The sequence below is a fragment of the Pseudorasbora parva genome, chromosome 19, assembly GCF_024679245.1.
Source record: "Pseudorasbora parva isolate DD20220531a chromosome 19, ASM2467924v1, whole genome shotgun sequence".
Taxonomy (NCBI): domain Eukaryota; kingdom Metazoa; phylum Chordata; class Actinopteri; order Cypriniformes; family Gobionidae; genus Pseudorasbora; species Pseudorasbora parva.
The window spans coordinates 39,920,052-39,945,645 of NC_090190.1; the positions used below are offsets into that span (position 1 = coordinate 39,920,052).

The 25,594-nt window shown below is 39.0% G+C and overlaps 2 protein-coding genes across 2 annotated transcripts; both read left to right on the top strand.

Annotated features, from left to right (window-relative positions):
* The first annotated feature begins 14,565 nt into the window (after positions 1–14,565).
* Positions 14,566–15,027, top strand: LOC137047414 (protein Fer3). The gene has a single exon (XM_067425044.1). The coding sequence runs from the start codon at positions 14,566–14,568 to the stop codon at positions 15,025–15,027; it is 462 nt and encodes a 153-aa protein (XP_067281145.1).
* A 2,714-nt stretch (positions 15,028–17,741) lies between these two features.
* On the top strand, positions 17,742–19,449 carry twist1a (twist family bHLH transcription factor 1a). The gene is made up of 2 exons (XM_067425789.1): positions 17,742–18,481; positions 19,161–19,449. Exon 1 carries the CDS (start codon positions 17,921–17,923, stop codon positions 18,449–18,451), a length of 531 nt encoding a protein of 176 aa, XP_067281890.1. The 5' UTR covers positions 17,742–17,920; the 3' UTR covers positions 18,452–18,481; positions 19,161–19,449.
* The last annotated feature ends 6,145 nt before the right edge of the window (positions 19,450–25,594 follow it).

A 25,594-nucleotide genomic window follows, 5' to 3' on the forward strand; every position in this document is an offset into this window, starting at 1 on the left:
AGTCTCCTTACATTTATGAATTCTTCTTCCGCAGAAACGGAAGTTATAACACACATTTCTAAAGTCGGGGTGTTGAATCACACAGTCCAAAACAAAACCAGACATTCAGACACGGAAGGCTCATTTCAAAACAGAATAACTGGCTGTGTCATTGTTTTTCAGGGGAAACTAATGTTTGAACTTGCATGTCTCTTAAATCTCTGCATTATGGTATTTTTATGGTTAGTACAGTTTAAAAAATTGCATAGAGCCCCTTTAATGGTGGTTTCCATAAATCACTAACCCTAAGTATAAGCAATAGTAATGCTTGCTGTAATGCTTGCCTTAAACACTACTAATAAGTAGTCTTAATGTTTGGAGGTATGTTAAAAGTCATTTTCGTTTGGTTTTCACAGCTTTTTTTGCATTTAATTTCAGCTCAATTTCAGTTCAAAGAAATGTTTTTAATAGATTCAGGTAACGATAATTACCCTGCTTGCTTGTCACCACTGAATTAGATTACATTCAAAGTGAGGTATTTTGTTTGTAATATTGGGTATTTCCCACTGTTTTTCTGGCCAACAGGAAGGGAACCGGAGTGGACATTAGTCAAGCGGGGAATTCTGAGCGGATTTTGGAGACTTAAGTTTGTTAACTGGTCACAAAAATATATTTACACCCACCAGTTTAGTTTTCAGTGATGTAATATTTCCTGAGCATTAGCAGGGCCGTGTTGGGTTGCGCTTAGAGCCGTGTGCATGCGGCGCGCTCCGAAGGGGGGCGAGTAATTGAAAATGCATGTTTTATGAACGACATCTGTTTGAGATTTTTCCTGCAGCTTCTTGCCGAACGGATCCAGAGAGCTGCAGAGGTGCTAAAAGCCCCAAACTGACCTCAGCCTGCCCACCGCCACCACAACAGCAAGGTGCGTTAATGCACTTCCATCATATCCAGAGAGAAGGCCGAACTATGCAATGTTGTATCGTTGACTGTTTAGTTTGTCATTTTGAGTATTGATAAAGGTTAGCTATACGTTTTTTTTCAGAAAAAACTGTTGTACACACTATTAAAAATAACGTTTCCAAAAGGGTTTTTCACAGCGATGTCTTAGACGAACCATTTTGGTGCCTCAAAGAATCCTTCAGTGATCAGTTCCATTTTCCGTTTCTTCTTCTTCCGCTCTTAAATCTTAGGTAGGCCATAGAGCTGCTTGAAGGAAAGTTATGACATTTGGCACATAGATAGAGGACAGTCTGAGTTGTCACCATAGCGATTTTGGAGTCTCTAACTCACTTCCTCTAGCACCACCAACTGTCCAAATTTGCGCTAATTACTTCTGAATCTTAACAAAATTCTCTTTTCCTCTGATTCCTCTGACGCCATTTTGAATTTTCGGAAAAACCTACTTTTTTTAACTCCTCCTAAGCAATTGCTCAGATTTAAAAATAAAAATAAAAATAATTTTTAACCAGGTTACCTTCAGACCATGCCAGCAAAAAGTTATGGAATTCAAGTTGATTCGGCAAATCATTCTCGAATAACGCGCTGACGAATTTGACAAAGAACGCGCCAAAATGAGCATGAGGCTATATGTCTGCAACGCTTTAGCATATTCTGACCAAACTTGGTGTGTGTCATGAAAACCATAACTTGAGGCTACCTGCACAGTAGCTGGTGCAGTGCCAGCTAGTGGTCAGGAGATATACAAAAGTAGACATTTTTGCTTATAACTTCTAAACAGTTTGGCCAAAAATCTCACAACTTTAGATTCTGTTCAAAGTCAAATGAATTGTCCAATTTTGGCCATTTTGAGTGTCTGCCATTTTTTATTTTGTCGTAAAATGCTATTTTTCAAACACATTGGCATATTTTTATGAAACTCGGAATGTGTCTTCCTTAAGGTACTGAAAAACTTTCTGGGCAACTTGATCTGAAATTTCCAAAAATGCTAATAATGAAAGGATTCATTGGGTCACGCCGAGAACATAGATATCAATTTTGTGATAGTCGGCTGAACTTCCTGTCCGCCATCTTGATTTTCTTTCTACTACTTTTTTCAATCTCACATAGACCATTTGTCTGATTTTCACCAGAATGTAATTGTATCATCTTCAGATTGAAAAGTTATGCATTTCGTGTTGATAGACAAATCCGTTTTCGTATACTGCAGCAAGAAATTTGAGGCAATATGTCAAAATGACTGTATAAGGCTGTATCTCTGCAATGCTTTGGTATATCGTCACCTCACCCTGACCACATCAGTTTCAAAACAGCGCCACCTATTGGTCAAAAGTGATAAACCATTAAATCACATGACTAGTGATTACTAGTCACATTTACATTCCTAAAATCATCCTAATACATCTTAAATAGCACATGTGAACAGACACACCCAGCCATATTGGCATGACGTATCGTGTTTTTTGTGCTTGGCCCCCGATAATTGCTGCTTGCAGCTATATTTATTTGAAGAATCTTTTCCAACATGAACCTTTTGTGGAATGGAAAGATTCCATTGATGTTAACGGTTCTTTGTGTCAGTAAAAAAACTTTATTTTTAAGAGTGTAGTTCATAAAATATCTCTGTGCGTCATTGCAAAAGAAAAAGACAGAAGCCATTATAAAATTGTCTTGAAAGGTGGAGCTTAATCTGATGATGTAATAATGTCTGCGTTATGTGTTTTTTCCAATCAAAACTTTGTTTACAAACTCAATGTGTCTTTGCCAGCAAGTTTTGAGTTTTCAGACTGGAAAGAGTCGTTGTAATTTGTTATTGGTGATTATAAAATGGTTTCTGTGCTCAAATGATGGGTCACGATGATCTCGCTCTTTTTAAACGAAGCCAAAACAACAACATTCCCTCTGCGTTTGCTCAGATTCCTGAACTATTCAGAGAATCACGCCATCATCCATCAAGACTTTCAAAGAAGATGATTTCATTCTTGGGAGACAAAAAAACTGCAATTCAAATAAAATAAACACAATAAAAACAGCAATGAAAACAAAAATAGCAGACAGTTTTATCTTCACGGCGAACAAAGCAGGTTCTCTGAAAACTCCTGAACTCTATGTCACAGTTGGGTCATCATCTTGAGCAAATAAATACTGACTCAGAGCTGCACCTTTTACACTGACACTGAAAAAACACAGCAAGTGCTGAACGGGGAATTGGAAGGTTTGATATTTCTGGGGTCTCTCTCTCTCTCTCTCTCTCTCTCTCTCTCTCTCTCTCTCTCTCTCTCTCTCTCTCTCTCTCTCTCTCTCTCTCTCTCGGTCACCCAGCTGTGCAAACATCCTTCAGGCTTTGTTGGGGAACAGCAGCCAGTAATCCAGGGAAACAGCAGGAAGGTGGCAAAGCCTAGAAGACAGAACGTGATGCAGCCACCCAAACATAGCAAAGAGCAACAGAAAAGTGTATATATATGTACACTATATATAATAATGGGGGGGGGGACTTGGGGGGGGGGTGATTGAGGTGTTCACTTTTGGATAAAAATGCAATACCCATAATGCACTTTTGATTTTGACGTCGCCCCTTTGTCGTTTCAACTGTCTGTGGGTGAGAATATAAGAATGCGGAAGTACGATCTGTACTTTTAACAGAAACCCTGGATCTCTAAAACTCATGCAGGATGATGCAAAATGACGTGTGTGTATTCTCCAACAGACATTTGCTGACACATAAGCTCGGATATGTGGGTGCAGGTAACATAGAGAAAGAGTACACATTAGAAATGCACCGATATGAAAATTGACTGAGACCGAGATAATATATTTGAAAGACAATATCCAATATATTGGCAGCTAAATCTAAATCCATTATATCCATTATAATTGTTGGTAACACTTTAGAATAATGGTCACAAGTTAACATTAGCCATGAACTAACCATGAGCAGTACATTTGTAACTGTATTTGTTCATCTTCACACTCGTTGTTGTGCTCCTCAAACCATTCCTGAAGCATTTGTGCTTTGTGTCAGGAGCATTATCCTGCTGGAAGAGCCACAGACAGGTAATACCGTTTCCATGAAAGGCTGAACATGGTCTCAGCAATGCTTAGGTAGGTGGAGCGTGTCAAAGTAACATCCACATGGATGGAGGACCCAAGGTTTCCCAGCAGAACATTGCCCAAAGCATCACACTGCCTCCGCCGGCTCGCCTTCTTCCCATAGTGCATCCTGGGGCCATGTGTTCCTCAGGTAAGCCACACACACACACACACTTTGAGGACAAAATGTTCACTTGCTGCTTACTATATCCCACCCACTAAACGGTGCTGTGATGAAGATATAATTAGTCTTATTCACTTCACCTGTAAGTGGTCATAATGCTATGCATGATATTGTAACTTTCGCTGGGCGAAATCCGACAAACTCATCCTTAAAGGCCTGAAAAATTCTATGCAAGTACTTCAGCAGCTTGTTTTGAGTTTGTTGAAATCTCAGACCCTTAGCAAACACTGCTGATCATATCAGTGATCGCTGACTGCTGTAGCTTTCTGTTCTCGCGTTTGGAAAAAGGTTTAACTCAAATCTACTCGCGAACATCTAAACCCCCAAAATCACACACAAAAAAGGCCAAATTTCTGTTATAAACAGTGTGGTTTTTCTAGAAGATCGTTTTATAAGCAGGCAGAGGAATCTGGCGGTGGGTGGAGCCGGCCTTCAGTGTGAATGTTAGTGTCAGTCTGAGAGGTTAGTCTGATAGTCATCTCGCTCACACTCTCCTCCTCACCTAACACACAGCTGGAGAACCTCAGAGAACCTGCTACACCAACCGTAGGTCTACAAGAACATGTTTTTAGTATAGGGTTGTTGAGTTGCTTAATGTTATTTGGACGTACAAGAAACTTTTATTTTTTTTACAGATTGCACCAGTACAAACATATTTACACTTCTTTTAAAAAGTTTGGGGACTGTAAGGTGTTTTTTTAAAAGAAGTCTCCTCTCACCAAGGCTGCATTTATTTGATTGAAAACACAGTAAAAAGAGTAAAATTGTGAAATACAAAAAAAATATATATATTGCATTTTTTTTGGAAATTAATATAACCGTTGATCTGTTGAATAAAACGTTTCATTTGATTCTCTAAATACATCTGACTGTAGTATAGTTACCTAGAAGAATTAAAGGATTAAACAAACCCCAGCACTAATTATTAACCAAGATTTAAAAATTGCGCAAAAATTGCGCAAAAATTTTTGCGCATAAAATTGCAAAGATGCAATCTGAGAACAGCCACACGTCCACAGCCGCTAGAACTCGGACGGGTCAGGAAATTCCTCAGTGTGTGAGCGAGGAGCCGCGGGCATCAGACACAGAAGACGGCATCCGCTCAGCACTTCACTTATTCTCAACACAACACCTCACACATTCTCGCTTCAGAGAACCAAAGTGCATTTTGGCTTCTTCAAAATGTCAGTGTGGTTGTTTTTATGCCACTATAGCTAATATATAATAATAGCTTGAATATCTCGCCTTTCACACACAACTGCTATCCAGATATACTGTGTGTTTTAGTGGAGTCTATTTGTGTGTGTGTGTGTGTGTGTGTGTGTGTGTGTGTGTGTGTGTGTGTGTGTGTGTGTGTGTGTGTGTGTGTGTGTGTGTGTGTGTGTGTGTGTGTGTGTTGGCATGTTTTTGTGACACATGAGGACACAAGTGTGTATAATGACATGGGTATTACACAGGTATTACAAGGAGAGGGTGAAATGAGGACATTATCCATGTCCCCACTTTTCAAAATGCTAATAAATTATACAGGAGTTTTTTTTAGAAAGTAAAAATGCAGAATGTTTCCTGTGATGGGTAGGTTTAGGGGCAGGGGCAGTGTGTGTGTGTGTGTGTGTGTGTGTGTGTGTGTGTGTGTGTGTGTGTGTGTGTGTGTGTGTGTGTGTGTGTGTGTGTGTGTGTGTGTGTGTGTGTGTGTGTGTGTGTGTGTGATGGGTAGGTTTAGGGGCAGTGTAGAGGGATAGAAATACGGTTTTGTACAGAATATAAAAACCATCAAGCCTATGGAATGTCCCCATATGTCACAAAAACAAACGTGTGTGTGTGTGTGTGTGTGTGTGTGTGTGTGTGTGTGTGTGTGTGTGTGTGTGTGTGTGTGTGTGTGTGTGTGTGTGTGTGTGTGTGTGTGTGTGTGTGTGTGATGGGTAGGTTTAGGGGCAGTGTAGAGGGATAGAAATACGGTTTTGTACAGAATATAAAAACCATCAAGCCTATGGAATGTCCCCATATGTCACAAAAACAAACGTGTGTGTGTGTGTGTGTGTGTGTGTGTGTGTGTGTGTGTGTGTGTGTGTGTGTGTGTGTGTGTGTGTGTGTGTGTGTGTGTGTGTGTGTGTGTGTGTGTGTGTGTGTGATGGGTAGGTTTAGGGGCAGTGTAGAGGGATAGAAATACGGTTTTGTACAGAATATAAAAACCATCAAGCCTATGGAATGTCCCCATATGTCACAAAAACAAACGTGTGTGTGTGTGTGTGTGTGTGTGTGTGTGTGTGTGTGTGTGTGTGTGTGTGTGTGTGTGTGTGTGTGTGTGTGTGTGTGTGTGGTCCTCTCTATATTACTCTGGTTTTATTTGGCTCACACCTCTATGGAGATCATTAGCCATCCTGAAATACTGAATCTCTCTCAAGTCCTTTAAAACATCCAGTTTCATATTTCTTCTCTCCAGATCTCAGAGCTGGCCATATATCTGTATCCTTATTAAATCCATCATGATAAAGATAAATGTTAAGATGAATCTGACCAGTAACATTTGATAGTGTGTTCTAGAGTTCTAGATGGATGATTTGATAATCTGAGAAGTGTTTTAAAAGCATTTTAACTTCTTGTTAACAGTATTGCTGTATGAAAGCATCAGGCTTTAGACATCTATTCTGTAAAAGAAAATACTCTATTTCAGTCTTTCTACTTCAAAATGCCATTTTTAATTCAATGTTTTCCAGAGTGAGAATTATTTCTACACCCTTCTTTGTTTTCAGTGTAAAAAGTCATATGGACAACTTGAATATTCCTGTGAACTTCTCCTTTTGTGTTCCACAGGTAAAATAAATATATCTGCAACAACATGAAGCTGGGTAAACGACAGAATTGTATATTTTTAGCTGCACTATCTCTTTAAGAAATTTGGCTGCGAGATACGCGAACAGAAGATAAAGTGGCCGAGCGAGAGATCTGGACGCAGACAGAGGGAGGACAGAGGGACACGGGAGGGAGGGATGGATGGAGAGATATTTAATTTCAGATTTATAGCTGCAGTGTGGCCCAAATGAACAAAGCCCAGAGGAAACACAGCAGTTCAGACACTTTACACCCAACCTGACAACATCTAGATCTGAAGAAACGCAGTCGTACTGATCTCATCTGGTAGCTGCTTGTTTACTGTGAGCGAGTTTGTGCAATAAAACTGAGATTATGAACAACCTCCTAATGCTAAGAATTAAACTTTGACATTTCGTAGAGAAAAGGCGCTCCATTAGTTTTGTAATTGAGTTCACATTAAACAGGAGAAAAAAATGCCCAGATTTAAACTGGAGACCCAAGCCATGTCCATAGGCCAGATCACAGAGACGTGAAGTCCCCGTGGTGAAAAGCAAGGTTTTAATGTTGTTTATATCTCTGTGTGGTTTTTAATATGCTTTAAGACAAACCATGTGCAAATTCCTAAGTCATCCCCATTGCTGAATATTTTCTTTTTAAAACTGCAGTGAAGCAAAGACAGTCTCAAAAACATGCTTTCAAATCACCGGTGTTTCTTACGTCACAAACTACCTTATAACCAATCACGTCACGAGGGGGGCGGGCTTTAGCATATCATTAACTATGCTGCGAAACTACGCTGCAGGTTATCCTGGTGTATATTTTTGTTGATACTTTTATCAATATAGCAGAGGAAATAGGTCAGTAATCAGGTCAGAACGTTTTTTTATTATTTATTTTTAAAGAAATTAATACTTTTATTCAGCAAAGTAACATTGAAGGGGATCTATTATGCCCCTTTTTACAAGATGTAAAATACATCTCTGATGTCCCCAGAGAGTATGTGAAGTTTTAGCTCAAAATACCCTACAGATAATATTTAAAGCATGTTAAATTTGCCACTTTTTGGGGATGAACAAAAATACGCTGTTTTTGTGCATGTCCCTTTAAATGCAAATTAGCCGGTGCCCCCATCCCCCTTTAAAGAAGACGGTGGAGCTTTAAAAGCTCAGGTTCTGGCAAGCCGGCAACGACAAAACAGGACAATCTCACGCACTGAAAAAAGTCTGAAGCTGTAAGTTGCAATGTGCAGTAATCTGTTCAATCTCATGCCCTGAATCTGTCATATGACTGTACTGTGCATAATAAATGCGCATTTATGAATTACGCAGACGGTGAGCATTAACGACATAGGTCTGGTCACCTACTGCCTTCTCGTGCTATCAGAAATTTCATCTGAAATGCTATCTGAGGTTGTGATTACGAGCTTGTCGCATGCCGACTCTGTCATTCTCCCTCAGTGTGGTGTCTATACTAATAGGGCAGATCGTCACCGGCTGTGGGCGGGGCTTCTCCCTATAATGACATCATTGTAGGGGCGGATCTGAATCAGCTTGTTTGAAGAGACTGCTTTTGATTTATGGGAATTATAAAAAATGAGTAAGTGGATTTTTACCGTTAAAGGCTGGTTCTCACACACTGCAGACACACATCGGTGTTCAAACACCTCACAAAAGTGATATAAAAGTAAAATTGAAAAATCTAGTTATAAAAACAGACATGATATTTAACTTTAGGATGGTGTATTTTCTTGCTCTGAATGTATGGCTGTTGTTTCTCTTGATGGGAGTTTTGTTTCTCGCTGTGTTTCTTCACCTCTCAGCTGCTTATTTTCCAGCATCCTGAAAATTCATCACCGTCACAATCTTTCTCCCCAGCCACAGTTACATTCCTTGTTTGTTTTGTATTCTGCTCAGTCAAGTAATAGCTGTTTTTTTTTTTTTAGATTATCCATAGATCTCCGACAGCAAAGTGAGAGGAAATGATCCTGGACTGGAGTACTGGGAGGGCGAGAGGAAATGGATGGAGAGGCCGGTCTTATCTGCGGGGCCGCTCCGTTTCCAAAACCCCTGGGCTGAAGAACTGGATCTGGCAGGTCCTGGTTTACTGCGGTCCCTGACCGCCCACTACCTGCAGGGCTCAAATAGCCTCTCTTGTGTTTTCATGATGCATGATTTGGATTGAAAGTTCTTGTGAGAGCCTCTTCTGAGAAAACATTCTTTTGACTTCTTCAACGGCAAGTCAGGTGGCAAACGCTGCATCTGCGTAACTATTTCCTTGCCAAACTCAGCCTTAACCTTAAGTTACATTTAGGTCGATTTTTTTGTTGTTGGCCACTGACATATATTAAGTGTATTGTTGTTATTTTTAATTAAAACTAATAAAATGATTGCCTTGGCAACTTAGTGAAATAAGTTCAAATAATAACATTACTACACTGTAAAAAACAAATGTTGGTTTTTGTTGGTTTAACGTAAAAAAGTAAGTAACCTGGTTGCCATAAAATTTTGAGTTTATTGAAATTAAAAATTTAAGTTGATACAATGAAGGAAATTTGTTTAATAAATCGAACCTCAAAATATTATTGTATCTGAACCACATAAAAAAATTATAAATCATGAAAATAGCACTATTTGGCATGTTTCACTGCGTCATCAGAAATAAGACACACACAGTTACCCAATATGCCCACAAAATCTTTTAATAATATTTTAATAAAGGTTGTCAAATTTCAAAAAAATTTCATTGTATTAACTCAACATTTTAATTTCAATGAACTCAAAATTTTAAGGCAACCAGGTAACTTTTTTCTAAATAATTTTCTACAGTGTAAAGCAAAACTGAAAGAGAAATAAATTAAAGCTAAATTCAAATATTAAAAAAGCTAATAGATACACAGTATACTTAATACTGATAATTCACCCAAATGTTTTATTCCTGTCATTATTTTCTCGCTCTCATGTCATTCTAAACCTGTTTGAGTTTATTTCTTCTGTGAAGTTTAGCAGAATGTTTGAAATTTTGAGTTGATTGAAATTAAAAATGTGAGTTTTGAGAATCAACAACCTTTATTCAAATATTATAAAATGATTTTGTAAGCATATTGTGTAATTATATGTGTTTTATTTGTGAAGACCCAGTGAATCATGCCAAATAGCGCTATTTTCATGATTTATCAATTTTTTTGTGGTACAAAAACATACTATTTGGAGTTTCTATTTATTAAACCAATTTTGTTCATTGTATCAACTCAAATTTTTAATTTCAATAAAATAAACATTTTAAGGCAACCAGGTTACTTACTTGTTTTAAGTGAAACCAACAATTGTGTTACAGTGTACTTCTATGGTACTTTTTAAGCATTTTTGTAGCTTGACACTGTCCGTCCCCATTGTTAACATTCCATGTGTGTGTGTGTGTGTGTGTGTGTGTGTGTGTGTGTGTGTGTGTGTGTGTGTGTGTGTGTGTGTGTGTGTGTGTGTGTGTGTGTGTGTGTGTGTGTGTGTGTGTTTTGGGGTGAACTATTACTTGAAATGGATTTATGGTGATCTCTGTGCAGGTGTTTGTTTCAGTGCAGCGGAGGGGGGTTCACTTTACAGATCAAGACATTTTTAAAAATCATCTTTGCTGTAAGCGGTCTCCTGCGCTTTCGCCTACTGTTCACACTCGGAAACATGAACTGCTCTGCACGGACGCTGTCATTGTCTCCTTACTGTATTTCTTCTCATTTTATTTCTTATTCAAGATCAATATTTACCCAGCAGCCCCTGGGGCTCAGGATTACCTCATATTCTCCAGGTCCAGCTGTGCTTTCTCAGCGTCTCCATAGTAACCTCAGGAATGTGCACATCATGTTTATCCTACTGCCAGGAAAAGAGAGAGAGAGAGAGAGAGAGAGAGAGAGAGAGAGAGAGAGAGAGAGAGAGAGAGAGAGAGGTCCTTCACTTGTGCTGTTGGTTTGTAAAATGAACACATTTTCATGTGATGTGACACATAATGATTCAAACAGTGTTCCAAGGATTCCAAATAATGCAAACTTGATGCAGTGCAAAAATAAGCAAACCTGCTAGAAACTGGGAAAACCGGAAACCGAACCACGGAGAGGTCCCTCAAGTGGGCTTCATTGAATTTGTAAAATAGATTTTGTCCCCAAAAAATATAAACAAAACAGCTGCTGGTATTTTGTGTCCAAATTTCAGGTATTTGATATTAGCTTCTGTTTGAACTGTTGTATAAAAGCAATATTACTGAATATCATACTCGGTAAAACAACACTGCATTTTCTTTAAAACTAATGACTGCCTCAAATTCTCTCGTCTTAAATGAACTGAAAGTTGGTTGGACATTTGGGCATAAATAGATTTTTATCTTTCTGGCATTGTGAAGTCATGCCAACATCATCTACCCTTTAATGATGATGGAGTGTTTGGTCTGTATTTAGCAGATCAGCATGAGTGTTTCTTACGAACTGAAGACCACATGAATCAAACTCCCGCTGACTGTGTTTTGGGACACACTGAAGAAAAACCCAGCAGCCGCCCACACGCATCTATCTGCTCCTCTACCTCAGCATTTAATATCACACTCATCGCCTGGCTAACGGATAAAAGCTTCTTTACCGACCCACCTCCGTGCTACTTCATCAGAATCTCTCTTTATTTGTGGTCTGATGTTCGAGTTTGAAAGCTGATGTTTGAGTCCTGGACGCTTGCAGGATCTGGAACTATGGACTTATAGTTATTATAGTTGGATGGATAGATGGACAAACAGACAGATAGATAAAGTGCATCCAGAAAGTATTCACAACGCTTCACTTTTTCTATATTTTGTCGTTACAGCCTTATTCCAAAATTGATTAAATTCATAATTGTCCTAAAAATTCCACAAACAATACCCCATGACTAAATAAAAGTATTTTGTTTAAAATCTTTGTAAATTTATAAAAAATAAATAGCAATAAAAGTCACAAAAATCATCTTTGAGATGTTTCTGCAACTTGATTGGAGTCCACCTGTGGTCAATTCAGTTGATTGGACATGATTTGGAAAGGCACACACCCGTCTTTAAAAGGTCCCAAAGTTAACAGTGCATGTCAGAGCACAAACCAAGCCATGAAGTCCAAAGAATTGTCTGTAGACCAACGAGACAGGATAGTATCGATGCACAGATCTAGGGAAGGGTACAGAAAAAATGTCTGCAGCATTGAAGGTCCCGGTGGAAGATGTTTGGACCCACCAGGACTCTTCCTAGAGCTGCCGCCCGGCCAAACTGAGCGATCAGGGGAGAAGGGCCTTAGCCAGGTGACCAAGAACCTGAAGGTCACTCTAAAAGAGCTCCAGCGTTTCTCTGTGGAGAGAGGAAAACCTTACAAGAACAACCATCTCTGTAGCAATCAGGCCTGTATGGTAGAGTGGTCAAGAGAGCGCACGTCACGCCTCTCTTCATCAGACTGCACTGGTTGCCAATGGCCGCTCGCATCAAATTCAAGGCACTGATGCTCGCCTACAAAGCAACCACTGGCTTTGCACCAATATACCTAAACTCGCTTGTTCAGACTTACACACCCTTCAGAAGCTTGTGTTCTGCGAGTGAGCGGCGCCTCGTGGTTCCATCCCAAAGAGGCATGAAATCGCTCTCAAGGACATTTTTCTGGACCGTTCCCACCTGGTGGAATGACCTGCCGATCTCAATTTGTGCTGCCGAGTCTGTAGCCATTTTCAAAAAGCATCTTAAGACCTCTTCCAACTGCACCAGACCAATAAAGAATAGCACTTAACTATCCGATTAAATTTTCTGTTTGTTTGTTTGTTTGTTTGTTTGTTTGTTTGTTTGTTTGTTTGTTTGTTTGTTTGTTTGTTTGTTTGTTTGGGGGCAAAAATTAAAAATTTGTTTGTGTACTGTGCTCGATTAACTGAGATTTCTTAACGCACTTGCAGGTTGTTGTCCTTCGTTGCTTCTATTGCTCTCACCTTTTTGTCACTTTGGATAAAAGCATCTGCTTAATTATTAAATGTAAATGTAATGCTCAGACAAGAGTGGTCAGTTTCCCAAAAGGACTCTCAGACCATGATAAACTTAATTATCTGGTCTGATGAAAGAAAGATTGGAAACCAGGAGACCATGCACCGCTCATCACCTGGCCAGTACCATTCCTATTGTGAAGAATGGTGGTGGCAGCATCATGCTGTGGGGATGTTTTTTAGTTGCAGGAACTGGAGGATCGGGGAAAAGATGAATGCAGCAATGTACAAAGACATCCATGAAAACCTGCTCAGTCCGCTCTGGGCCTCAGACTAGGGCAACGGTTCATCTTCAAACAGGCCAACGACCCTAAGCACACAGCCAAGATAACAAAGAAGTGGCTACAGGACAACTCTGTGAATGCCCTTGAGTGGCTCAGCCAGTTGAACCTGATTAAACAGATCCAGAGAGATTGGAAAATGGCTCCCCATTCAACCTGATGGAGCTTGAGAGGTCCTGCAAAGAAGGATGGTAGAAACTTCCCAAAAAAGGTGTGCCAATCTTGAAGCGTTATACTCAAAAAGGCTGTGAATATTTATGTACATCTGATTTTTTTATTTCAAACAAACTTCTTTCACGTTGTCATTATGGGGTATTGTTTGTATAATTTTGAGGAAAATTATTAATTTAATTCATTTTGGAATAAGGCTGTAACATAACAAAATGTGGAAAAAGAAGCACTGTGAAAACTTTCCGGATGCACTGTAGACAGACAGACAGACAGACAGACAGAGAGACAGACAGACAGACAGACAGATAGATAGATAGATAGATAGATAGATAGATAGATAGATAGATAGATAGATAGATAGATAGATAGATAGATAGATAGATAGATAGATAGATAGATAGATAGATAGATAGATAGATAGATAGATAGATGATGCATTTTTTTATGCAACATGCCAACGCTTGGTTTGAGCTTCTCTTAAAAATATCCAGTGGAAACTTTGTCTTTTCCATGGCAACCGTCAACTATTTGCACTAATTTGCAAAAGAAAAGCTGTCGAAGTGTAGTGTGCTCAAGGGGAATGTTATATTTGGTCTTTCTCAGTAATAGAAGTCTCATTATTTAGCCTTTCAGTGCACCAGGAAACCGAGCAAACAGAGCGAGTGACCCTTTGTCAAGCACCTCGTCCCCTCTCAGGATCATTGCGGCCCTCTGGCATCAAGTGGCACAGCTCTGCACCGAGAGGCCATGCGGACGGGACGGCCCTCATTGAATTTGTAAAATAGATTTAGTCCACAATTGGAGACATTAAAAGAGGACACACTCTGGGTGGAACTAAGAGACATATTAAAACAGCAGGACTGGAATCATGGACTGTTGCCAAATAGGATCTAACTTCACGGACCTGACCGGATTTCGAAATTGAATTTGGTGATCCACGCGACCCACCTTTTCAACAACAAACCTGCCCACCTTTTCAGAAGCAGGAGACTTTCATCTGTGGGTTTATATGCATGAAGTCTGATCATGTCTGATCATTTCTTCCTTTAGGATATTTTTTTTTTTAACTATGGATGTCCAAAGGTCATTTCTGAGTCCTGCCATGTTTGATTTGGTCAGTGATGTGGACTTCGTGGAGATGGTGCCAAACAAATCCGTTCTGCCGCCAAAGGAGACCCACAGCACCGATTGCAATGGACGGTACCAGGACTTGACTTCCATCCATGCGCTCGACATCTCAACAGCTCGATCAAATGACTTTTACGCGCTGTCATCGCCTACCATGTCTCCGGGGCTGACCGCGAGCCCCAGTAACGGGAAAGCCAAACGCAAACGGGTGATCAGCACCGTGCAGCGCCAGGCCGCGAACATCCGCGAGCGCAAACGGATGTTCAGCCTCAACGAGGCGTTCGAGCGGCTGCGCAGGAAGGTGCCCACCTTCGCCTACGAGAAGAGACTGTCCCGGATAGAGACTCTGCGCCTGGCCATCGTCTACATCTCCTTCATGACGGACATACTCGAGAACGACTGAACTTATATTCAATGTTTCAGTTGCATTGTTTAAATGAACACTTATCAAGGAACTTTAAGTTGGATTTATTTTATTTTTTATAATTTTTAATATTTTAATAATTTCTCTGTTGTTGCTGGCCTATGGCATATCATCTGTAATGATTGCTGGAGTTAATCATATTAAAAAATGGACAGCAATTTAATCTATCTATCTATCTATCTATCTATCTATCTATCTATCTATCTATCTATCTATCTATCTATCTATCTATCTATCTATCTATCTATCTATCTATCTATCTATCTATCTATCTATCTATCTATCTATCTATCTATCTATCTATCTATCTATCTTTGGACGGCTTTACAGCTGAAAAGTGCTTAGTCCAAAACTTCCGTATGGAAATATCCATTATGCTCTTATTTGACTCCTATAATCCTTTTGGATAATGTGTAATACTAGCAAAACTGGAATAATGTTTTGCTAACAGTTATTCAGTAAATCTCCAAAAGTAACTGTTCATGTCCAAAAGTGGCATTTTGACATATTGGTCATCTTAATAGACTTAGACCTTTTGTAAATAAATATGAATTTTGTATATAAATTATTATTATTAATTGTTTCTCATTAGGATCATTTATAGGTTCAATATTTCAACAGGAGTTCTACATAAATTGCTGCATTTTGGGAGGTGTTTTGAAGCGTGATTTGGGTGATTTCGAGGTTGTCGGGTATTTTACAGCGATGAGGATTTGTTTCAGGACTGTTGACAGGGCTTAGTGGACTAAACTACATCATCCGAGAATATCATCCGAGAACAGGTGCGCCGCCTGGACCTTCGGTTCCCAAGATATGTGTGGACGCTGTTGAAAAGACAATTCATAAGTCATTTCGATCATTTACGTATAACGCACACTGAACAACACACATGTGTTTTGGTGAATCTTCAAAGATGTGAGATGCGCATTTACGCACGACGAGACGCATGGATAAGTTTCGTCAGTGCGCCACCTTGCGGAATCTTCAAACCTTAAAAGGAAGCGTCTCCGCGGTCTTCTGACATCTAGAAGCCTTTTAGTGGTTCAGATTTGAGTGTATAATGCTGCTGTTATATGACATTTACAGAAACTTGTGTATGTGTGGGTCTGTGCAGATAATGCAGGCTCTTGGATGTCAGTGAAAGCAAAAGGCCAGTTTGGGGAGTGTGTTTGTGTTGGACCGAGGAGGCCACACAGTTTGCGCGTCGTCTGCGCTTGGCGACCCGCTGCGTATGAAAACGCTGCAGAAGGAAACCTGACTCTGCAATAACACTAACACAGACATGCATTTCAGAACATGTTCAAATAAACAATGAGGTCTACTTAGCCAAACCAGATTGGCTCTTTTCTTTTACAGTGACTTGAGCTGGATTTCAGCCCACTGGCTGAGAATAATGACAGTTCTCCAGAGCTGCCAGTGTGTGAATTGGCTGTAAATACATTAAGAATGTAATGCGTCGCTACTGACCAAAGAAAATCCTTCATTTGAAACTTTTGCACGCTGCAATTTGAGAGCATTTGTGGTCCAACACTGCCAGGTCACAAATCATAAAGTCTCTCCACTCGTTCCAGAATCTTTCTTTGAAAAGCCATTTTAAATGATTAAATGGGCCTATTAATCATTGTAATGGATTTGGCAAAACAGCCAAAGATTCAGTACTGAATGTTTCAGTATTTTATGTTAGATCGTAATTATTATTTTGACTTAATGACATTGTTAGTGTTTGATGTGTGTTTTGTTGCTGTTGGTATAAGAAATGCATTCAGTGCCGAGTATTCTATTCTATTCTATTCTATTCTATTCTATTCTATTCTATTCTATTCTATTCTATTCTATTCTATTCTATTCTATTCCACAACATCTACAGAAGACTAAAACTATGTTCAGTTCAGCAGCTCTTTTACCCAAAAATAAAATGATCAGCCTAAATTTGTCAACACATTTCAATATTGATTTTTTTTCAGTATGTTATGATTGATAATTTTTATTTTGACTATTAGCGTTTGACGTGTTGGTATAAAAGAAATACATTCAATGTTAACATTTTTTTATTGTATTCTATTCTACAACATCTACAGAAGACTTAAAGGCTAAATATGCTGAGTTCAGCAGCTCATTGATCAAAATTAATCACAAGCCTATGAAACATTTGTCAATGCACGTTTCAATCTTGAATATGTTAGACCACATATATTATTTCGACATAATGACATAGTTAGTGATTGATGTGTGTTTATTGGTATGCATTTAATGCCAAATATGCTATTCTATTCTACAACATCTTCAGAATAAAAGGCTAAATATGCTCAGTTCAGCAGCTCATTAATCAAAATTAATCATACGCCTATAATACATTTGTCAACACATGTTTCAATATTGAATGTTTTAGTATTTTGACATAACGGCATAATGGATGTTATTAAATTGAATGTGGTCGGCGTACGCACTACACACTCTGAAAATCCCCTAAATAGATTATATTCTGTTTTATATTTTAATTATAGAAACATCATCAGTGTATGACTAAATATGTCATCATCCGTGTGTATGTTGTGTTTAGTTTAAATGACGCGCTGTGATTGGCCAGTGATGCTCGAGGTAAAGAACGGCGTCTTGTGTAACGGAATCCTTTTGGATCTCGGCTCTCTCCCGCCTCTCCTCTCTGACGTCACGCAGCTTCTTGTCCAATCACAGGCCACCCAAAAAAGTTTGCGCCCTTCCAGACTATAAGAGCCTTCAAACTTCCCTTAAAGTTCGAGAAACACCTCCGTGACGCACGAGGAGACACCGGACGCGTTGCGAGCCTCTGACCCCCATCCCGCTGGAGAGCCTACGAGATATTTACTGAGCTTTTCCTCTCACTTTAAAGGTGATGTTTGAGGAAGAGGTGATGCACGAGGAGTCCAGCTCCCCGGAGTCTCCAGTGGACAGTCTTGGGAACAGCGAGGAGGAGCTCGACAGGCGACAGCAGAAGCGCTGCAGCGGCAGGAAAAGACGCCCGAGCAGGAAGAACGGAGAGGACTCCGACAGCCCCACGCCCGGGAAGAGAAGCAAAAAGTGCAGCAACAGCAGCGGCGAAAGCGGCGACAGCCCGCAGTCTCTGGAGGACCTGCAGACGCAGCGCGTCATGGCGAACGTGCGCGAGCGTCAGAGGACTCAGTCTCTGAACGAGGCGTTCGCCTCCCTGCGCAAAATCATCCCCACGTTACCCTCGGACAAGCTCAGCAAAATACAGACTCTCAAACTGGCCGCCCGGTACATTGATTTCCTGTGCCAGGTCCTGCAGAGCGACGAGCTGGACTCCAAAATGTCCAGCTGCAGTTATGTGGCGCACGAGAGACTCAGTTACGCGTTTTCCGTGTGGAGAATGGAGGGCGCGTGGTCCATGTCAACATCCCACTAACGCATGGACGCGCGCTTCTGATGCGGCACGGTATGCGATGCGTTTCAAAAATCACTGGAGAATTATGAGTTTTGGATGTTGTAAAAAAAAAAAAAAAAAAAAAAAACATACACGGACACACTTATGTTAAACACTTCAAATGTTTCACATTCGTTTTGTAGACAAATATAACTTATTATAAGCTATAGCCTATATATTTTTAGTTTGAGTGGATGATAGTAAAGGAATCATCATTTTATTAGCATCCCATGATGCACCTCGCGAAGTTGGCTGATTAATGTTCTGGAGTTTCAAAGAAATATTTCGTTTTCTCTTTTCTCGTTTCGGACTCTACACCATCCTCATGCTTCTATCTGTGTTATTAATGTCAATTTTAATGCTTTTATTATTATATTATTATTATTCTGAAATGTAGAAATTACAGTGATAGGCCTAATAAAGTCTGTTGGCTGACAGTATGTTCCTAAAGAACCTTTTGTGCTTTAAATATTCCCAAAACATGATTCTTTGAGGAAGGCTATTCAGCATCCAAAAATATTCCTAATTTGGTGCAATATTTAGAAATATTTTCTCGTGCAAGGAAGCAACGTTGCAAACTGTATTTATTCTGCTATTTTCTAAATGAATACTATGGAAATATTAAATGCGTGTTGTTATTGGATAAATGTGACGTTGATTTTTTTTTTAACACTTATCTTTGCTTTTTCAGATTCTCGGCCATTTGCGTAAACTCACTGGAAGAAAATGAGGATTATAAAGGGAACATTCTGGAGCATCATGACGTCGTTGCAAGCACTTAGAGTTGTGAAGGACGACACGGGAGCAGGATTACAGCAGATCTGGCCTGTTGTGACGGACGGAGAATGTGGAAAACATGTGACAGCGTGGCGTCATATTTATTACGGAACGAATGAAGGACATCGGCTCATATCTGTCAACACTTTCTCTGACTGGTCCCAGAAAAAGACATTTATTTATTTATTAATGATTGTCACAATGCAGAGAGATCTGGTGTCTACATGCATTCTCTATTTTAAATACGATGTAAATATGTGTATATTTTCTGCAATAAAACATGGTTTGAAACGTATTTTAGCATGTTGTTATTGCAGTTATGCAAGGAATAAAAAAACAAATAAAAAACGAAAGGTATTTTGTGCACAGAAACAATTGCAACAAGCATTAAAATTATACTTGCCTGATTTTCCGTTGTTATAAATTACGTTTATTAAAAAAAGACCCAACTATGGGTCAAATATGGACAAATCCAGCCTTTGACTTAAGTGTTTAAATTAAATGAGTAACCCAACGGGTTAGCATTGCATAAAGGCCCACTCAGCTCATTTATATTAGCCTACAGTTTTGTTTTTGTAAAGTATTAAGACGTTGTCATGAAAATTACTCTTTTTTTCTTTTTCTTTTTGCAAGGAAAGTATTTTAAACTAGATTATAAATATTACCAATACATATCTTTTGAGTTGTTTTCGATTTTGATTTGAAACATTTGGATGAAATAAATACAAAAATTGTTCGAATACACACTGATTATGTTTGCATGTACTAGGCTATATAACACATGGCAACGCATCATGAAAAAAACAGCATAGTAAAGATTAATTAAATATTCCTGCAGAAATTAAGACATTTGTGTCATTTTGCGCGCGCATTTGAACCCAAAAGGACAGCATGACAGTCAGGAGGTCTGGGGAAGCGTTTGGGATGTTGGGAAGGTGTGTAACGGCTCCAAACATCTATGGAATTCCCAGATGTCTATAAAATGAAGGGTCACGGAGAGGGTCAAAACAGCCAAACACAGGCATTTTACGATTCAGAGAGAACTATTAAGAATCGATAAATCATTAAACAACACACATTAAGTATTGTTAACCATGCAACAAATGTATAGGCTACAGAAAGAAAATAGGTTTTGATAGCGTATAATTATTTTAAAGTAGCAATTCTCAGTTAAAAAGCCCTGAATATGTGTGTTTTTCAGAATATGATTTGAAGGTGTTGTTTTAAGAGGTTTGAGGGAATCTGGAGTTTGTTTCTGCTGTCACTGATCTCAGTTTCCCGTCAGAAACACGGCTCAGTCCTGGGGTTTGGGGACTTGGAGAGGCAGAGAGAGAGAGAGAGAGAGAGAGAGAGAGAGAAAGCTCAGGCACCTGAATCAAACTTATTTTTACCAGATGTTGTTAATATTTTTCTTAACGTCACGTGAATAGAACAGATGTTGAGTTGCACAGACCCGCCTTCACATGCACGCATTCAGTCTGACACAAATATGCTTTGAGTTTCTTTAAAAGACGTCGGACTCGATGGGGTAATGATGGGATGATAAACCTGATGTTTGTGGAAAGGGTGTGTTTTGAAATTCGAACTTTGAAAAGGACATGGATTTTATTTGTGATCGTTCACTCTTGCTTTGGATTTCTGCTGAGTTTCGCGGGGATTTCATCATGCGCTGAGGATATGCTGATGCTTCTGGTAACTTCGATTTAAATAGTTTTGCTTTTTTTTTTTGGAAGTGTGTTAATTCAGGGCTTTTTCGGATAGAAATAAAGGAAATGTGAATTATGAAATGATGATAGAATCCTGTTTTTATTGTGTGTTCAGAAAGAAAAGAAAACTAATAAAAAAGCATTAACTGCAAAATCCAGCATGCGGTTTATTTCCATGAGCACTCGGGCCTTCTGCATGAGCGTTTGAAGTGTGTGTAAAAGCACGAGTAAAACAGTTGAACGATCTGACGAATGTTGATGTGAACGCATCTGACCTGCAGGGTCGCCGGGCTGAATCGATTCGCCATCTTCAAATGAGCATGTCCGTGTTGTGTTGAACTTGAGAGCCGCTCACCTCTGTGTGTGTGTGTGTGTGTGTGTGTGCGTGTGGACTTGACTGCATGAATTCCTGATACGTGTGAATCAGTGCACGCGCTCAGTCGCTCTTCGGTGTGTTTTCATGACCTGATGGTTTTAACACCATGATGAATCAAAACTCAAAGGCCTTTAAAGGGTTAGTTTGCACTGCTCATCTGATCTCACCAGTTCAAAGTATAGGGAGAAACCTGTCTAATTGAAATAATGTGTACAAATATAAATGGCAGAGTGTTAGATCACATCGTAGCTTTTGGGTGAATTGTAAGAACTTGAGCTGTAGGCTATATCGTGTCAAAGTGTAAGATGCACATTAATTAAAAATGTTCAAAATTGTTTGACTTAATTTAACAGTAGCCTAACATTTATATGCATATAGCCTACGTTTTGGTAACATCTATAAAAAAAAAAAATAAAAAAAAATAAACATCACTAATAAATATTAAACAGCACCGAATACGTTCATTCAGTGTCAGAATAATCAGTGAAACAGAAAACGTCATTTGGTTATGCTTTGATGTGGACAGGTTGATGTGGTTTAACAGGTGTTTCACACAGACACAGACATTTCCAAATGTCTTAAAAATGTTTTAATCTTTATTTTAATGTAAGAAATAATCAATATTAAAATAGCTGCATACATTGTTTTTGTTATTTATAATTACTGAAGGGGAAAGGGGTGCTAAATTTCATATAAAAAGCAGGTGTTTTTAAAGAGCAAAACATCCGTACATTTCAGGCAGAGAGTTCGTCGTGAAGTGTTTAATGTTGAAGTGAACACAGCCTACATATCCAGAATAAAGGCCCATTCACACCAAGAATGAGGACCATATATGTTCTGTTTGTATTAAGCACGAGCTGCTGTTTTGTTGTCTGCCGCTTTAAATACTCGAGCGCTTTAAAGCAGAGGGCATTCTGATTGGCTGTTTTTAGCGTTCATTTACAGGAAAACACCTTCTGAAAGCTATTCCAACAATATCGTTTTTCTGTGCCATTATCTTTAGTGGTGTGTGAAGTATTATTTTAAATTAAGAGCATTTTTTTTTAGAACTATCGTTAAGGCATGTTCACACCAAAAACAATAACTATAAAGATAACTAATGATAAATAGCGCACAGATGCGCTGCTGTTTTGTTGTCTTTCAGGAGCTAGTTACAGCAGGATGGATTCTGATTGGCTGTCAAAAAAAAAAAACTTCTAAAAATGATTCCAATGATATAATTTGTGGTGTGTGAACTATTCTTTTATAACAATGATTTTTAGAACTATATCATTATCATCAAGCATCAAGAATGATAAGATAACTACGATAAATACCGCTTTAAACTACGATTTTAGCTTTATAAAAAAAAATAAAACAAATCTTTAAATGATTCCTGCAATGTAATTTCTCCAACAGTATTGTGGTGTGTGAAATATTATTTAGAATGATTTTTAGAACTATATATTTATCCTTACACTCTAAAAAATTCTGGGTAAAAACAACCCAATGTTGTGTCAAATATGGACTAACCCAGCAATTGGGTTGTTTTAACCCAGCGATTGGGTTGTTTTAACCCAGCGATTGGATTGTTTTAACCCAGCGATTGGATTGTTTTAAGCAAATATTTAACCCAACAGCAGGATTAAAACAATCCAATTGCTGGGTTAGACCATATTTGACCCAACATTGGGTTAAAAACAACCCAATATTTTTTAGAGTGTATGGTTATCCTTATTGCTACGATTACTAAGGTATAAAGATAACAATTAAATACAGTTCTAAAAATCATTCTCAATATTTAAGAAAATCAGTTCACCACAACGATAACGGCACTGATAAATGATATAATATGAATACATTTCAGAATTATTTTATCCAGCTGATGAACGATAAAAGCATTGACAGCCAATCAGAATCCACCCTGCTGTAACACAAGCATTTAAAGTGACAGACAAGCACGCGCTTAGAATAAACAGAGGGATATCTTCTGCTGGTGTGGACGTTAAAATAGTTATCTTTATAGTTGTCGTTCGTGGTGTGAACGGCCTTTAACCCTTTAACAGTTGCATAGCGTCTGGGTATGCAGGTTATGCACGTGCATGAGCCCGACCAGATTTGGGGCCTGCAGCGAAACAGTCCCCCCTCAGACACACTTTCCCATTTCAGAAGACATTTTTGCCATCTTTTTCCTAATCTTATAAACAAAATGTAATCCTAATCATTTTTAATGTCTCTGCGATTCCAAGCATAATAAAATCTGACTTAACATTTCAAAAGGATTTTTAAACGCAATACTGATTATCAGCGAAATGCATGAAGAGCCTTTTGATTCAGCGGTGAGGTCAAGGGTCGGCTGCAGATGTGTGTTCATGACTGTTTGGCGACATGATGTGGCTTTTGTTGAGGTGAGATTGCCCATGACATGCTGCTTTAATTTCGTGTCTTTTCTGCTCAATGGAAACTTCTAGCACACACACAACGATGCCTCAAACGGCACAGCTCGACAAAGCATGTCCGTCCGGGAAGACTAGATTAATATATGATTTCATTTGAGCGAAGGCTTTTTCATCTCTGATTTACTGGGTTCTGGGTCGTAAGCAGAAGCACATGGCTTTGACTCTCTTTAATGCCACCGCAGCTCCGATCCAATAGAGGAGATTCCAGTCATATTTAAATGATCATGAGCAGCCAGATCGTGTGTGCCTGTTTTAATTGTGTCCAGAGATTCATTGCATTACATTTCACTCATATTCAAGGCAAAAGAGAGATCTGCACATAATTCATCTCTATATCAGGGTGAGCTTGCGGTGGCAACCTTGATGAACTGACAAGAGATTAATAACACTCCAGTCCAATATTCAGAGTTCTGCAGTGGTAATGCTCACTAAAAACTCACATTACCACATTTCAGAGGCTTATTTTCCTCTCTAAAGTTTGTCAAATCTGTTGTTTCGCTGCAAAGATGCCTCAGTGAGAAACCGTAAAAATGCACAAATGTAACCGAGACATTTTATTGGTGTTAAAAGTCGTCCCACATAATAACAGGAATGCTAGATCTTTTCAGAAATCAAGCGGCATTGAGCAATATGTGAAAGTGCTGGTTGCACAAGCTTTTTTGGGTTATGTGATTCAGTTTTTTCCACGTCCATCTCTCATAATATATTTCAGATAATCCCGCCACTAAATGACACAAAAAGTAGTTGGTCGGCCAAAATAAGGTGCAAATTAAACCCTATATTTTGCATGTTGTGCAAGTGTTTAAGTATTTGGTAACCCCAAATGTTGTAGGTTTAAACCCCAAAAAGAGATTTTACTCCTGCGGGAGATTGTCCTTGTGGTAAAAAGTTCTGTAAATCACTTTAAATGTGTCTAATAAATAAAGAATCTTTCTTATAAAGCCGCACAAAATACGAAAACGCCTCACATTCCTGGCATTACGCCAATACCAGACTTTAAGTGGCTGGTCACGGCCTGCCTCACCACAGCCAGTGTGTCCTGGTCCTCTGGTTTGCAGCCTCTCTGGTGTGTGTGTGTGTGTGTTTGGCAACAGTGGGGTTATTGTGTGTATATGTACCACCCAGGCAGCTGTAAGGGCATCTATGTGCCACCCTGGCACACATTACGGTTTACAGACCGCCAGCTCACATCTACCTGCCCAGCGGTGCGGTCTCTATAAATATACAGGCAATCACAATGCAATCACAAACTTTCATGCAAAATAAAGACCTTTTGTCTGATATTTGGTTATGCTTGCCAGTCACCCCCTAAAGTAACTTTCAGCCTGTCTGAAGGGGGTAAACAAATTTAACTCAACCTTAAATCACACTGGTGCTGCCTAAAAGATTTCAGTGATGGAGAGATTTCATTTAGAGGAGGATTCTTCAATTATAGGCACTCTGGGAAACTAAAATTGAATAAGTGAATAAGTGAATAAAAGAGTTGAATAAATGACTCCTGTCCATTGAAATCCAATGATTCATTAGAACAATAATGCACACTCGCATTAGTTATATATATTTTTTAATCCTGTACAACAGCCCGTCATCAATTATTCGTTACTTAAAACACTTTTTAATTGAAGGCCTGATAATTTATTTAACCTACTAACAATGTTACCTAGTGAATATACGGTACATGATGCATTACAGCTCATTACAATCCATGCCTTAGCGTTAGCATATTAGCGTTGTGGAAATAATGGCGATAGAACAGGCATTTAAAGTCACAATATGTAATTTTTCACCACTTAGAGGTCGCTTATTCAAAACAAAGGTGTGGCTTGAT

Bases quoted from the DNA above. Each gene is read 5' to 3' on its own strand.
- LOC137047414 (XM_067425044.1), top strand. From the start codon at position 14,566: ATGGATGTCCAAAGGTCATTTCTGAGTCCTGCCATGTTTGATTTGGTC.
- twist1a (XM_067425789.1), top strand. From the start codon at position 17,921: ATGTTTGAGGAAGAGGTGATGCACGAGGAGTCCAGCTCCCCGGAGTCT.